General features: G+C 43.1%; 1 protein-coding gene and 1 long non-coding RNA gene across 2 annotated transcripts in view; both read left to right on the top strand.

Annotated features, from left to right (window-relative positions):
• The window catches only part of LOC309533923, a 59,232-nt gene that overhangs the window by 11,406 nt on the left and 32,704 nt on the right, over positions 1-15,122 (top strand). The window lies entirely within an intron of this gene.
• Positions 1-15,122, top strand: part of PLA2G4A (phospholipase A2 group IVA) — an 83,698-nt gene that overhangs the window by 39,555 nt on the left and 29,021 nt on the right. Inside the window, exons 3-5 of the mRNA XM_082225469.1 lie at positions 3,003-3,084; positions 8,912-9,060; positions 13,304-13,417. Coding sequence (XP_082081595.1) covers positions 3,003-3,084; positions 8,912-9,060; positions 13,304-13,417 — 345 coding nt within the window. The remainder of the gene's footprint in view (positions 1-3,002; positions 3,085-8,911; positions 9,061-13,303; positions 13,418-15,122) is intronic.

The raw sequence follows: 15,122 nt of genomic DNA, 5'->3' as shown, positions 1-15,122 counted from the left end.
AGTAATTATTTTATCTTTAGTTCTCTCTGTCCCTGTGCAAAGAAGGAAACGTGCTTTTGTGAAGGGAGCTGTTGAAACAAAGCTTTCCCCCTTTCTTAAACGTCTCCTTAAGCTTCCTTGCTGCTCCCAAGGAAGTAGAAGGAAAATGCGGGTGCGGACATGATGCATTCAGTTTCAGCACCATGACTTAGCGGTTCCTGTCACGGACACTGTGGGAACGGTCAGGGCGAACTCTGGGCTTTTCCAGTAGGCCTAGAAAGCTTTGGTTGGCTTTACTAGGGAACGCTCTATCAATAGAGGTTTGGGAGGAATCATCCCTCCCTTCTTGGAAACTTTTTGTTTTGTTTTGCAACGCATATTGTTTAGAGTCGGCCTTTGAGGTATGAATCTTCTCTTTTTAACCAAACAGTATTTATTGATCTGTTTAAAGACATTTTCATGAATGAATGGTTTTCACTGTTATACTCACATGCTGTTTGTTTGTTTTGGGGAGTTTTTCTCCTGTACTTCCTCCCCAAGGATACATTTGAACAAAAGTGCTGATTATAAAAAGAGAAGCAAGATCAGCGTGCTTTCCCTAAGGAAGTTTGCTGGCACCTTGTTAGCCATGCAGTAGTACCAGCCAGTTAGAAGCAAAGGACCCTAACCCCACCAGATATTTTTCGCTTCTGTTGATGGCATGAAGGAAGAAGAAGAAGAACAAACTTTCGCTCCATGAAACGGGAGTGGGGACCTTTTTCAGCCTTGAGGTTGTGTTCCCTCATGTTGCCACCTTGTTCTAGGTGGACTCTTGAGGGCCAGATACAAAGGCCTGGGGGCCTGTATTTGGCCTGAGGTCTCCCACCCCTGTTATAAAAGGTTCTCTGCCTATTTCCTGGAGTGGATCCTTATTTGCCCCAGGCAACTAAGCTAGTTAATAAACTAATATTCTGGCAATAATGTCAAGTTAACCCTGCCATTGTATTGTTAAAACCCAGCCTTGTTTATGGTGTTTGAGGTGCGTTAGCTGGGCAGATACTGTCGGAAAACAGGAATTCCTAAGCAGCATTTCTTTTAAATTATTTGTTTTTTACCCTCATTATGTTTTCCTCTTATCAACCAGCTCCCCACCCCAATAAATCTGTTCCTGGACTAGCTGTTGAAAGGACAATAAAGTTGAGTGACCTCAGTACAGTGGTATCTCAGGTTAAGTCCTTAATTCGTTCCGGAGGTCCGTACTTAACCTGAAACTGTTCTTAACCTGAAGCACCACTTTAGCTAATGGGGCCTCCTGCTGCCGCCGCGACGCCAGAGCACAATTTCTGTTCTTATCCTGAAGCAAAGTTCTTAACCTGAAGTAATATTTCTGGGTTAGTGGAGTCTGTAACCTGAAGCGTATGTAACCCGAGGTACCACTGTACGTTGGGGACAGCTACTCCATAAATGTGTAGGGTCTCCCAATTGCAGATTCAGTATGGTCCTACACAGTGCCGGGTTTACGTATAAGCTAACAAGCTATAGCTTAGGGCCCCACTCTCTTGGGGCCCCCAAAAAAATTTAAAAGGAAAAAACTGGATGCACCTTTCCAAAATATAACATAAAAAACAAATAAAATAAAACCTATATACAGCAACAGTGTTTTGTGTTGTGTAGGCTCCTATGATGTAAGTAATGGGCCCCACCTGATAGCCTGCTCCCTAAAATATCACTGGTAATTATTTCACTATTAATAAACTTCTTAATTGTATTTCACTATTAATATACAGTACTTCTTCTTAATTGTATTTCAGTTCAACAATTACTTTGATAAAATACATATTTTGTTATGTGCAAATGGCTTTAGATACCTATTAGGTACATAAATTACCATATACTGTAGCATATATTCAAGACAAAACAGCGGCAATTTGTTGTTGACAAAGGACAGCTGGACATATAAAGGGCCCCATTACCTTCAGTAGCTTAATCAAACTTAAATCCGGCCCTGGTCCTACAAAACTGCAGAATATATCTTGCCAGGGTCCAAGGAAGAACCTGGGGCTATTAGAAAGGAACCTGGTTGTTAAAGAACGCCGATGGCACAATACTGAACTTCACCCTCAGCTAAAACTCATAGTTGGGCTGATACAAGAATGCAACTCACTGTGTCAAAAGCCACTGAGAGAGGAGACCTGGAAGAGGCAGCAGAAGTCAATTGCCCTTCCAGCCAATTTCCCTTCCAGCTGATGTCAAAAGCTGCCTTGATTGCGCAGCCAAACTGGAAGGTGATTTGGGGTAAAGCAGAGAGTCTGGCCTAACAGGTTAGGGCAAAACGTTGGGGTACTACATCACAGAACACAGTGTTACTGGTGGCGTCAATAAAGCTGCCTGTCTTGATAGGAAAGGACATTTGCATGGTCCTGGCAAGCCGTTGTGTGGCTTAGCATGGCGTTTGAGCCAGGCCAGTGTGGAAAGGATCCTGTGAAGTTAGAAAGTTGGAAAACAACTGCTCTAGTATATGTAAGTATCCTGAATGTAAACCCATTTCCACATGCACATAGGCATACAGTATGCCTTCTGCAATATAGTATTTAGGTATAATTGTACCTTTCCCGTAGGAGGGAATTACAAGCACAGGGTGAAGTTAAAGGCATCTATAAAACAACTTTTGGCTTCCTCAGCCCCTGCTGTGTTTTTTGATGACTAACGAAATGTCTGTGCAAGACCAGTGCTTGGAGGGGAGGAGTGTTGAATTCATTGAAGCTAAAAATTAAAAACACAAAGGTGTGGTGGCGAGGGGAACGAGCAGTTGTGCAGGAGTAGTTCTAGTCGGTTACGCTCAATGTAGTCTCAATGTTCAGTAAAGCTGAAGACTTCTCATTCAGGATGCTGTGTCTTCCAGTGGGTGCTTCATTTGCTTTTGGGAAAACAAACTTGGGGAGTGTCTTAGACAAGTTGAAAATGGGTTGGAGAGGGTTGTTTGATTTATGCGCTCTGTGGCCTTTCATTTCCTTCCTAACATCAGCTGTTGTTTTGGCACGCAGGTGGAACACCAGTATTCGCACATCTTTACCGTGACAATTAAGCAAGCCAAGAATGTCACCAAAGGGTCTTTTGGCGACATGCGTAAGTATCACTTCAGCTTTGTTCCTATCGCTCTGTGGGGTATTTTGGTGTGTGCATGCGCTCCAAGTTACACATGCTGGGTTCTTCCCGTATGAGAGGGGTCTAATCTTAAACTAGCTATTTTTATCTGGCTTTTAAATTGTAATCAGCCAGTTAGAATCAATGTCTAAGGTAATGCGGGTTCCTTAAACATCATTTTTGTTGACTGTATTATTTTTTAAAAAATGATAGGCTTACTTGTTATTTTACACTTCCCAGTACAGTGGTATCTCGGGTTAAGAACTTAATTCATTCTGGAGGTCTGTACTTAACCTGAAACTGTTCTTAACCTGAAGCACCACTTTAGCTAATGGGGCCTCCTGCTGCCGTTGCGCCGCCGCTGCACGATTTCTGTTCTCATCCTGAAGCAAAGTTCTTAACCCGAGGTACTATTTCTAGGTTAGCAGAGTTTGTAACCTGAAGCGTATGTAACCTGAAGCGTATGTAGCCCGAGGTACCACTGTAGCAGCAAAGTCAATGAGTGTGTTTGCTGCCTTTACTTTTCTTAGACTGACTTAGAATTCAGCAGTTCATTTACTGAAACTTAGAGGTTAGCTGTGGTCAAGAAAGGGGTGTGTGCAAAAGTTCTGCTGAGTCCTTATGGCAAAACAGAAAGTAAAGCCAAAAGTGTGCTTTTTGTTTGAAAGGCAATCTAGTATGAGCATTTAGAATAGGAGTGACCACTGCTCTTCCTCTCGGATGTTTCAGGCTACAATTCCCATCACCCCTGACTATTGGCCATACTGGCTTGGACTGGTGACAGTTGTGGCCCACGACATCTGCTATATGCCCCCTTTAGAAATTAATGTGTGATCATTTAATGTATCAATGTGCTCTTTCCTATGCATTCTCAGCCTTGCTCAACAATACCAGGGGCTATTACAAAAGAAATAGAGAGATGCTGAAATTTTGAAACTTTGGCACATGTTGCTTAACTTTACTACAGTACTGATGAATTTTCAAATTAGTTGCATGCATAGGAAACCGGGTGGGTAGGCAGAGTTATATCCCATCCAGAACCCTGTGCATGTGTTTGTTGTTGTAAGTTTCTGATCTATTTTTCCTTCCTTCCCTGCATATATGAATATATGTTTTCTTGGAATTGGCAGAGCCAGAGGTTTATGCAATACTTGTGGGTTTCGGTGGCAAATGCTGTCTCATATTCCTTCGAATGAAACTAATTGCTTGTGAATGGTAACATATATATATGGCACAAAGCACTGTGGGGCAGTCTCACGTGGTGAGAGAGTCTCTTGCCCTACAGATTGCACAGAGGGGCAAGTTTGTTTCTCATATTGGTAGCTGATAATCTCGGGACTTTATTGATGATTGTGAAGGAGGCCAGTGATACTGTTCCAAGGAAGTGTTGAGGGCAACCTTTGATGACAAATTTTGCAGAAAACCTTTCTGCAAAGAGAAAAAAGTAGTCATCTAAAATCCTTGACTGAGAGTTGCCATTGCGTCTTGGCTACCTGCTGAAGTGAAGTTGCTGCTCACCTACAAATATTTGCAGATGTAATTGGAGTCTCAGCAACCTCAAAAGCTGAATTAGTAAATTTTGTGCAAGATGATAACTACAATGAAAAGTGATATCTTTGTAAGTCCTGTAGGTACTTATAAAGGTAAGAAACTGGGGTGGGTATGTTTGCTAGCTTCTCCCTGGCAACTCTTTTGCCTTGACTGGTTACTGGTATCACCTGCTGGTGATGGGATGCGGGTGGCGCTGTGGGTTAAACCACAGAGCCTAGGACTTGCAGATTAGAAGGTTGGCGGTTCGAATCCCTGTGACAGGGTGAGCTCCCGTTGCTCTGTCCTAGCTCCTGCCAACCTAGCAGTTGGAAGGCACACCAGTGCAAGTAGATAAATAGGTACCGCTGTGGTGGGAAGGTAAATGGCATTTCTGTGAGCTCTGGTTTCTGAAATGGTGTTCTGTTGCACCAGAAGCAGTTTAGTCGTGCTGGCCACATGACAAACGCTGGCTCCTTCAGTCTGAAAGCAAGATGAGCGCTGCAAACCCATAGTTGTCTTTGACTGGACTTAACCGTCCAGGGTTCTTTTATCATTACCATTACCTATCACCTGCTGGAAGTGATGCAGGTGGTGCTGTGGTCTAAACCACAGAGCCTAGGGCTTGCTGATCGGAAGGTCGGCAGTTTGAATCCCTATGACGGGGTGAGCTCCTGTTGTTTGGTCCCAGCTCCTTGCCCACCTAACAGTTTGAAAGCACGTCAGTGCAAGTAGATAAATAGGTACCGCTCTGGCGGGAAGGTAAACAGTGTTTCCGTGTGCTGCTCTGGTTTCGCCAGAAGCGGCTTAGTCATGCTGGCCATGTGACCCGGAAGCTGTCTGCAGACAAACGCTGGTTCCCTCGGCCTATAGAGTGAGATGAGCGCCGCAACCCCAGAGTCGTCTGCGACTGGACCTAATGGTCAGGGGTACCTTTACTTTTACCTTTATCACCTGTTGGAAAACCCTGGGAAGAAGGCGGTGGAGAATGCTGGAAACATTTGGCCTGTCTCAGGGCTCCTTGTTCTCTAGCCTTGTATACTACCAAGGCCTGTTGGACTGCCCTGACAGGGTGACCTCAGACTGTGGACATTTTTGGGTCACTGCTTTTGCCATTTTGGAGAAAATGGTTCACTCCTGAGTGGGAAACAGGAATGGTAGACTGTGTCAGGTGTGTATTTCCAACACAGCAAGAGGGGGAGTCCTGAGGGGGCCGACACTTGGTTGAGATCATAGTTGTGGTTACACACTTGAATAACTGGAAAGCCATTAATTCCCCCGTTGTCTGGGGGATTCCAGCCATGTCAGAGCCTGGTCAGCCAATCCACTGGCCGGAGGGGCGTGGCCGGGACCATTTAAGCGGAGGCGCGAGCCGGAGGGCTTCCTCTTTGGCTCGCTTCCTTAATCACTCGCCCTCCCTCCCTATTTTGCAGGTTTAGGCACTGGCTTTGCTATGGACCTTGGTTGGTCGCCGTTGAGGGGCCTGGCAGGAATTTTTCCACTTGGCAAATTGGCACTGGCCATTTGGTTTTTGCCTACCACGTAGCAATCCTCACAACTTTGTTAGGGGTGGGGAGGTGTGGCCATCACCTGCCCCTCCAAGCTTAAGGATATTCCGTTAAAGGAATCCGGGGGTGTTGATCTTTTCCAAAGCCCGGGTTGGGGGCTAGGGCCATGACACGACCCCGACGGGAACACCAGGGGGAGCATTGACAGGGCTCCCCCTTCCAGTGGTTTACCCTTACCAGACTTCCTGCGCATCGGTCAGGAGTCAGATATAGTTGGGTCCATTCAGTGCCTAAGCCAATACCACTCACATTCTGCAATCAATAAAGCTGTGGCCAAATATGCCCAATAACATTAACCTAATATCTGTGTCTTTGTGTGCGTTATTTCTCAACGAGGGGGTGGCTTCGGGGTCTTGACACCCAACTCCTGCAGCCAAGCCGGTGCCAAACACGTTGCTCTGTTTCACTCCTGGAGGCAACATTCCATTGTCTATCGAGACAGACGAATACCAACAACAACTACTGTTGTGAAATGGTCTGCCTGCTAAAATATGCATTGACATTCTACCAGCTTCTCACATGAGCATTCCTTTGATCTCCTGACCTGAACCTCCTGCTTTAATTGCCGTATTAGCTATTATGATTTTTGAGCTCTTTTAATAGGCTTGTTTTATTGGATGTTTAGCTTAATGTTTTGATGGACTTGTTTTATTGCGTATTTTAATTATGTGTGTGTGTGTATATATATATATAAATATGCTTTCGTAGATTTTCACGGGTACAGGAATGCAGGTTTTGGTGTCTTCGGGTGTCTTCCCGTGTAAGAGTCGGGGTGTCTGTGCGACGTTTCGACGAGGTCTCACTCGTCATCTTCAGGCTGGTGCTTTCGGCTTCTTGTTACTGGAACAGAGCAGAATCTGGTGTTTGAGTTCCTATAAATACTGTTGAGGGGTGTGGTGTATAGCCTCCAACGTTCTGGGCAGAGAGGAAGTTCCTAGATTAGTGTGCCTCTTCTTCTTTTGTTCCTTAATTACTTGAGGGATATCTTGAGTGATTTCATGAGTGATATTCTGAATACCACTGGGTGGGTCATTAAGTGTAGATTAGTTGCTAAAGCTTTTGTGTCTTGACCTCTTGAGCTTGTGAAGAGTTTTTCTGAGAAGATGGCTGTGCTGCATTTAGTTGTGCTCTGGCTTGGCTTCGTTAGGCACAAGCTCAAGAGGTCAAGACACAAAAGCTTTAGCAACTAATCTACACTTAATGACCCACCCAGTGGTATTCAGAATATCACTCATGAAATCACTCAAGATATCCCTCAAGTAATTAAGGAACAAAAGAAGAAAAGGCACACTAATCTAGGAACTTCCTCTCTGCCCAGAACGTTGGAGGCTATACACCACACCCCTCAACAGTATTTATAGGAACTCAAACACCAGACTCTGCTCTGTTCCAGTAACAAGAAGCCGAAAGCACCAGCCTGAAGATGACGAGTGAGACCTCGTCGAAACGTCGCACAGACACCCCGACTCTTACACGGGAAGACACCCGAAGACACCAAAACCTGCATATATATATATATATATATATATATATATATATATATATATATATATATAGGTAATTGGTTTTATACTTCTAAATCACTTAGAAGACATGTTGGCAATTAAGCGGTATATTAAGTAAATAACACCTGTTATTAAAAGGCCAGTGTGGCTGTGCCCTAAGGAAGGTTCTGGTTGGGAAAGAAAAGGCTTGAGCAGAAGGGAGCCAAGGGAGCCAGGTTTCTTCTTCCTCTGGCAGTGGAGATGCAGGGAGGTCCTCCATGTGGGGTTTCCCCAGCTTTCAGACGGCAGCTGTTATCTTTGCACAATTTTGCATATACATGCTGCCCCTGGAGTTGAACTCTTTCATAAGAGGTGACTGCACAGTAGGTGGTGCTATGGTCTAAACCACTGAGCCTCTTGGGCTTGCCGATCAGAAGGTCGGCAGTTAGAATCCCTGCTATGTAGTGAGCTCCCGTTGCTCTGTCCCAGCTCCTGCCAACCTAGCAGTTTGAAAGCATGCCAGTGCAAGTAGATAAATAGGTACCACTGTGGCGGGAAGGTAAACGGCACTTCCATGTGCTCTGGTTTCCATCACGGTGTCCCGTTGCGCCAGAAGTGGTTCAGTCCTGCTGGCCACATGACCCGGAAAGCTGTCTGTGGACAAATGCCGGCTCCCTCGGCCTGAAAGCGAGATGAGCGCCACAACCCCATATTCGCCTTTGACTGGACGTAACCGTCCAGGGGTCCTTTACCTTTACTGTACTTGTTTCACGTATTTTATTGATGTCATGTGCTACTGTAGGAGCAAGGTGAGGGCTCTGAGCAAGCAAAATATTTGACATTAAGTCTACTCTTTCCATGCCAGCCTGCTCTGTTCCTTTCACTGGCAATGGTGATCAGTCAACACTGCATTCTGTGCTTCAAATCCTGTTAGAGCAGGGCAATTGTGGGAGGTGTATCGAAGATGCACCAATGTAAGGACTTCTGCCAAATTTTAGCTCTCCCTAGCCAGCACCTCTTGGGCACAGGGCTGTGTCCTTAACTCGATTTGTTGTCTTACGTGCAAAATAGCATCTGTTCAGCCCAGGGTTTCATATGTCTGCGCAGAACAAACACACAAACAGAAGTGCAGTTGGTGAAGAGTCTGTTGAGTGCAATTGGCTGTTCGATTTACCTCCATGTTTTTGAAGAGTCTGTTACTGATTCCTGCGTGTCTTTGTTTTATTTCAGTGGACACTCCTGACCCCTATGTGGAACTGTTCATCCCAACAGCCCCAGATAGCAGAAAGAGAACGACACACATCAACAACAATGTGAACCCCGAGTGGAATGAAACCTTTGAAATAATTTTAGACCCCAAGCAGGAAAATGTTTTGGAGGTACCAGCACACATTATATTGGCTCCGGGGGTCATATGTGCAGGGCTGCTTATATCTTTCGCTGGTTTGTTCCAAAGATATTTAAACTTACCTCAGGAAGACTGTAGTATTCAGAATAATTTATACAAGTTTGCATTCTTTTAAGTCTATCCATCTTTTTTTGCTGAATTTGCAAAATGGTGTCCGGAAGCATGGTTTGACAGAGGGAGGAAGAATGTAGCATTGGCAATGTGTTTGCAGAACCCTCAAGCTTCCAGTCCACAGTGTTCTAGGTATGAATTTCCTGAGTTTACAAGGACATTGCTACAGGCTGGGGAGTTCAGCAAAAAGTGAGCAAAAATATTACTAGACTAAGGCATTTCCTACAGAGACAGTACACTGTTTGTAGTGTAGTGAGTGATGCTGTGGTCTAAAGCACAGAGCCTCTTGGGCTTGCCGATCAGAAGGTTGGCAGTTCAAATCCCTGCGGCTGGGTGAGCTCCCGTTGCTCTGTCCCAGCTCCTGCCAACTTAGTCCGGAAGCACACCAGTGCAAGTAGATAAATAGGTACCACTGTGGCGGGAAGGTAAACGGCACTTCCGTGTGCTCTGGTTTCCATCACGGTGTCCCGTTGCGCCAGAAGTGGCTTAGTCATGCTGGTCACATGACCCGGAAAGCTGTCTGTGGACAAACACCGGCTCCCTCGCCCTGAAAGCGAGATGAGCGCCGCAACCCCATAGTCGCTTTTGGCAGAACTTAACCTCCCAGGAGTCCTTTACCTTTTTACATCAGGTTACAGGTGAGAGCTCACATAATGGAACTCTTCCCCCAAAAGATAGCTTTGTGTGGGAAATGGATATATCAAGCTATGCTTGAACTGTTCCCATTTACATTGAGTTTTCTATGGTCAGGGAGTTAATTTGTTTGGAGTAACATGTGAATCCCCACTGGCAGTCTGAAGTGATATAGCCCAGCCAGGAGTCGCCCACCTCGGTGAGATCTGTCTCACTCAGTATGAGAAGAGAGAGCAATCTGTGGGCTTCTTGAGAGGTTTGGAGAAGAGAAGGTCATCGACCTCGTTCCCCATTTGTAGAATGGCTTTAATGGCGGGGTAAATAAGATAAGGAAATTTTGTGAGGCAAAGCTTTTTTTTTTATAATGCTTTTTATTGACATTTTCCAAAAAAGGCAAAAAACCCCAAAATAAAACACTCTTTACAATCATTCTTAATGTCATCTTATTTACATTGCGCTAAATGTAAAACTTCCTTCCTTTCCAGTCGTGGTTTTTTTGGTATGCATCTTCTCTTACAGTTTCTTCTATTTTTTTATACACGTCACAAGAATTATGTTAATCCTGCTATAGTTCTTAGATTTCTACAGTTAGTTTCTATATACGTTACAAATTTACTCCATTCTTCTACAAACTTTGACCCTTTTTGGTGTCGGATCTTATATGTCATTTTCGCTAATTCCGTATATTCAAAAACTTTTTCCTGCCATTCCGTAACTGTTGGGATCTCTGATGACTTCCATTTTTGTGCTACAAGAATCCTAGCTGCCACCACGGCATATTGAAGTAGCTTGTGATCATCCTTTTTTATTTCATCCCCTATTATCCCTAATAAGAATGCCTCCAGTTTTTTTGGAAAGGTATACCTGAAAAGTTTCTTTAACTCATTATATGTGAGGCAAAGCTTTCATATCTCAACAGAACTGAGCCTTTGACTTTTTTAAAAAATGCTACAACTGGAACAAACAAAACGAGTAAAGAAATGAGCAACTCTGAGAACATAATTGAGTGTGGTTCTCTTCACTCAACGCTGTGTAACCACATCCATTCACCACATTATCTAGGAGATTATGAGTAGTAGCAAGGGGCCTGCAGAAGGTCTACTGGTTCTTGTGATAGAAGGAAAACCAATACTCTCATGCATGGTATATGTGTGCTGAGCTTAAATGAGTATATCTGTTCCAAACTGGGGCTTTCATTCCAGCAACATCCTCTTTTACTTCTCTTTATGCTGTTCTTAGTACGCATTATATGAACTTCCCTTATTCTCGGAGGCAGGAAAAAAATATCGAAAGGAATTTTCTTAAGGGGCTAGCTAGTTCGCTCATTTCTGTTGCTATGACTATGGTGAATTGAAATAATTTCCCACTGGGCAGCTTTAAAAAGGAACATTTGGGAACCTTCTTTTATTGTAATAGATTTAATAATTTAAATTGACATGCTCAGCTGCTTATGGAAACACATGACGAAAAATCTGAAAGCTAACACTAAAGAACCAATAATGTTGTGTAGGCTGGATAAGAGTGTTTATCTGACAGTAATGCAGTGCCATTTGCAAAAATGCTTTCTCTCTACTATCTATTATCCCATTTCTATAATGTACACATTATAAAATTTAGTTTGTAATTCGGTGCTTAGAAATGTATCATTGTGGAGGCCTACCCTTCTCTGCTTAAATTCTATTTTTCAAGCAAATTTGTTAACCAATGTTGTTAGTTTGACAACTGAAAGAATGACACCCATGAACTAGCTAGTGATGGGGGAAATGCAAAGCTGGTGAAATTTGAAATAAGGATTCAAAAAGATGGAAACACTCCATTCTGAGCTGGGCCCAGACCCTTCTGAATTTGGTCTAGCTGGAAATGGGCTTTGCCAGCCATTCCTACTGGTCTCATTTTCTCCCCAGCCCTATTCCCAAGCAAATAAACCTGGCCTTTGAGAAGAAGAGGGGGAAATCTAACAGCTAGAAGAGCTTAAAAGTGGCAGGCAAAACCTTGTCCACCACTCTGTAGTTGGAAATGATATTTCTGAGCATACTTACCAGAGTTCATGAAATTCAAAGTTTCCTTTACCTCTTGAATTTAATTGCCATTTACTTTCTCCTGCCTCTGGTGTATGGGGCCAGGCTGAAGTGGAGATTAAGTGTCCGCTTCAGCTGGTGTTAACTACAAAATAATAACACAAAATTTTGCAAAATTATATGGTCATCAGAGTAATGTATATGTTCAGCATTTCCTTTTACATTCCCCTGCCCTTGGGGCCACTTACTGATGATCTCCATTCTACACTGTGAGAATGAGCAAAGGAGGGAAAAGTAAAGAAATGGCTATAGATCAACATCTTTATGATGTTGGAATGTCATATTCTGTGCAACTGTTGGCACACATCTGCGAGTTAATTATTTTAATAGCTGCAGCACCAAGTACAGTGGCACCTTGGTAGCTGAATGGCTTAGTTGTCAAACGAATTGGCTCCCAAACTCGGAAGTGAGTGTTCCAGTTTGCGAACGTTTTTTGGAAGCCGAACGTCGGACACGGCTTCCGATTGAGTGCAGGAAGCCTTGGTTTTCAAACCATTTCGGGAGTCGAATGGACTCCTGGATCGGATTAAATTCGAGAGCCAAGGTACCACTGTAGTGAGTTGTATGCAGGAAATGGACTATTACAGATAAGATTCACATATCACCTCAGAATAAAACACTGTTTCAAGGGAATCAATTCCCACAAGTCTCAATTCATACACTGAATACCCAACTGATTAAAAATCATATCATAATATTGCATTTTTTGAACTGGCCCCCAGATGCCTGTCTTGATCTCAGAATACTTTCCATGCCTCATTCTAGTATGTGGCTGCTCTGACATTAGAATAGTCTGTGTCTTTGGGCAAATTTTGCCCACTATTTCAAAATGTTTTTGTCTACTGATGGTGACTCTTCATTAAGCATATTTCTGCCAGATTTTAATATTTTATTTTCCTCATTCATGCTCTGTTTGTTGTGTACTAATGTACACAAATGCTTGAATTTTCCTCTTTCCTGCTTAATTTGATTTTTTTTCTACATTAATATTTTTAAATGACCCATCATGGCTTAGGAATGAGGTGGGCAAATTTGCAGCTGCCCTAGACTCCTGGCAAGATATATTGAAAAATAGGTGCTTGGTACATAAGCAGATTCTGCCCATTCATACTGAGGAACAGGAAACCAGATATCTATACTAGTGGTCTAGATAGAGAACGGGACCAAAAAATGTAAATCAGAAATGGCAGTAGAGAAAGGCGATTGGATGACAAAAGAAAAAGAAAATGCTTAGATATATCAAGTTTGGTCCCTCTGTGCAATTGCTTTGCCATATCTGACAAAGGTGTACTAATAATTGCTTGGCAAATATGTAGCCTTTAATGAATGTCATCATAAAGGCAAATAGGTGGTTTTTTTTTTAAAAAAAAAAATAATGTTTATCTTTTGCAGGTCACTCTTATGGATGCAAATTATGTGATGGATGAGACAATTGGTACAGCAACGTTCCCCATATCTTCTTTGAAAGTGGGAGAGAAGAAAGAGGTCTCACTCATCATCAATAAAGTAGGTTTCAAAATGCCGCTGGTAGAATATCCGTTCCATTGATGTCAGTGGCAAAGCTGGCATTGTGCAGTATTATGGAGGGCTAAGAGTGTCTCTAGTCATTAAAGTATTTCAAATCTGCTCCGCACCTGAAGGCCCCAGTGTGGAAGTCCATAAGCTTCAAAATCAAACTTTTCAGTAGGACTAACAGCAGCCTACTGTAAAATGAATTAAATGCAAAATGCAAGTTAAAAGACAGCAGTATAACCCAAAACATATAAATACATTGATTCAATGAGTGTATAGAAGCAGTTCTTTTATATAATGTATCCCATGTAACCATGTCAAACGGTGATATCCTTTTTTAATCATGGTGGAATTTAGTATGACGTGAAGCCAGGGCCCTTTCAAACAATAGTAACTTGGCTTACAAGGCTGTTGTGATTTACTTGTATAATGAGACAATGTTATTAACTGTGCTGATCACAGGAAAAGAGCATGATGTGCATTTAAAAAATGATTAAAACTAGATCCTTATTGCCGTTGGATTAGCTTGGTAATGCTTTCCCAGGAGAGAAAGAGCTTGGGGAAATGGCAAGGCAATTGCAACATTTTTTACACTATTAGTAATATTACCATTTTCCTTGGTGAAGACTTTATTTCCCACCCATCTGGCTGGGTTTCCCCAGTCACTCTGGGCGGCTTCCAACAAAATATATATATATATATATATATATATATATATATATATATATATATATATATATATATATATATATATATTTGCTTTCGTAGATTTTCACGGGTACAGGAATGCAGGTTTTGGTGTCTTCGGGTGTCTTCCCGTGTAAGAGTCGGGGTGTCTGGGCGACGTTTCGACGAGGTCTCACTCGTCATCTTCAGGCTGGAGCTTTCGGCTTCTGTTACTGGAACAGAGCAGAATCTGGTGTTTGAGTTCCTATAAATACTGTTGAGGGGTGTGGTGTATACACCACACCCCTCAACAGTATTTATAGGAACTCAAACACCAGATTCTGCTCTGTTCCAGTAACTAGAAGCCGAAAGCTCCAGCCTGAAGATGACGAGTGAGACCTCGTCGAAACGTCGCCCAGACACCCCGACTCTTACACGGGAAGACACCCGAAGACACCAAAACCTGCATATATATATATATATATATATATATATATATATATATATACACACACACACACACACACACACACACACACACACATTAAAACATCATTAAAACTCTGCCAATTTGTCCTTACCCACAACAACTTCAAACTTAGTTGGTCTTTAAGGTGCTAATGGAAGGAATTTTTTTATTAAAACATCAGTCATTGAAAAAAATCCCTAAACAGGGCTGCCTTCAGATGTCTTCTAAACGTCAGATAGTTGTTAATTTCTTTGACAACTGATTGGGGGGGGGGTTGTTCCACAGGGCGGGTGCCGCTACCAAGAAGGCCCTCTGCCTGGTTCCCTGTAACCTCACTTCTCGCAGTGCGGGAACCCCCAGAAGGCCCTCAGCACTTGACCTCAGTGTTTGGGCTGAATGATGGGCGTGGAGACGCTCCCTCAGGTATACTGGGCCGAGGCTATTTAGGGCTTCAAATGTCAGCACCAACACTTTGAATTGTGCTCGGAAACGTACTCGGAGCCAGTGAAGATCCTTTATATATATAGTCCCAGTGGCCACTTCCAGTCACCAGTCTAGCTGCCA

Source organism: Podarcis vaucheri (assembly GCF_965113315.1).
Source record: "Podarcis vaucheri genome assembly, chromosome: 6".
NCBI lineage: Eukaryota > Metazoa > Chordata > Lepidosauria > Squamata > Lacertidae > Podarcis > Podarcis vaucheri.
The sequence above is the reverse complement of the archived record's forward strand: the minus strand, read 5'-3'. Positions and strand labels throughout refer to the sequence as shown.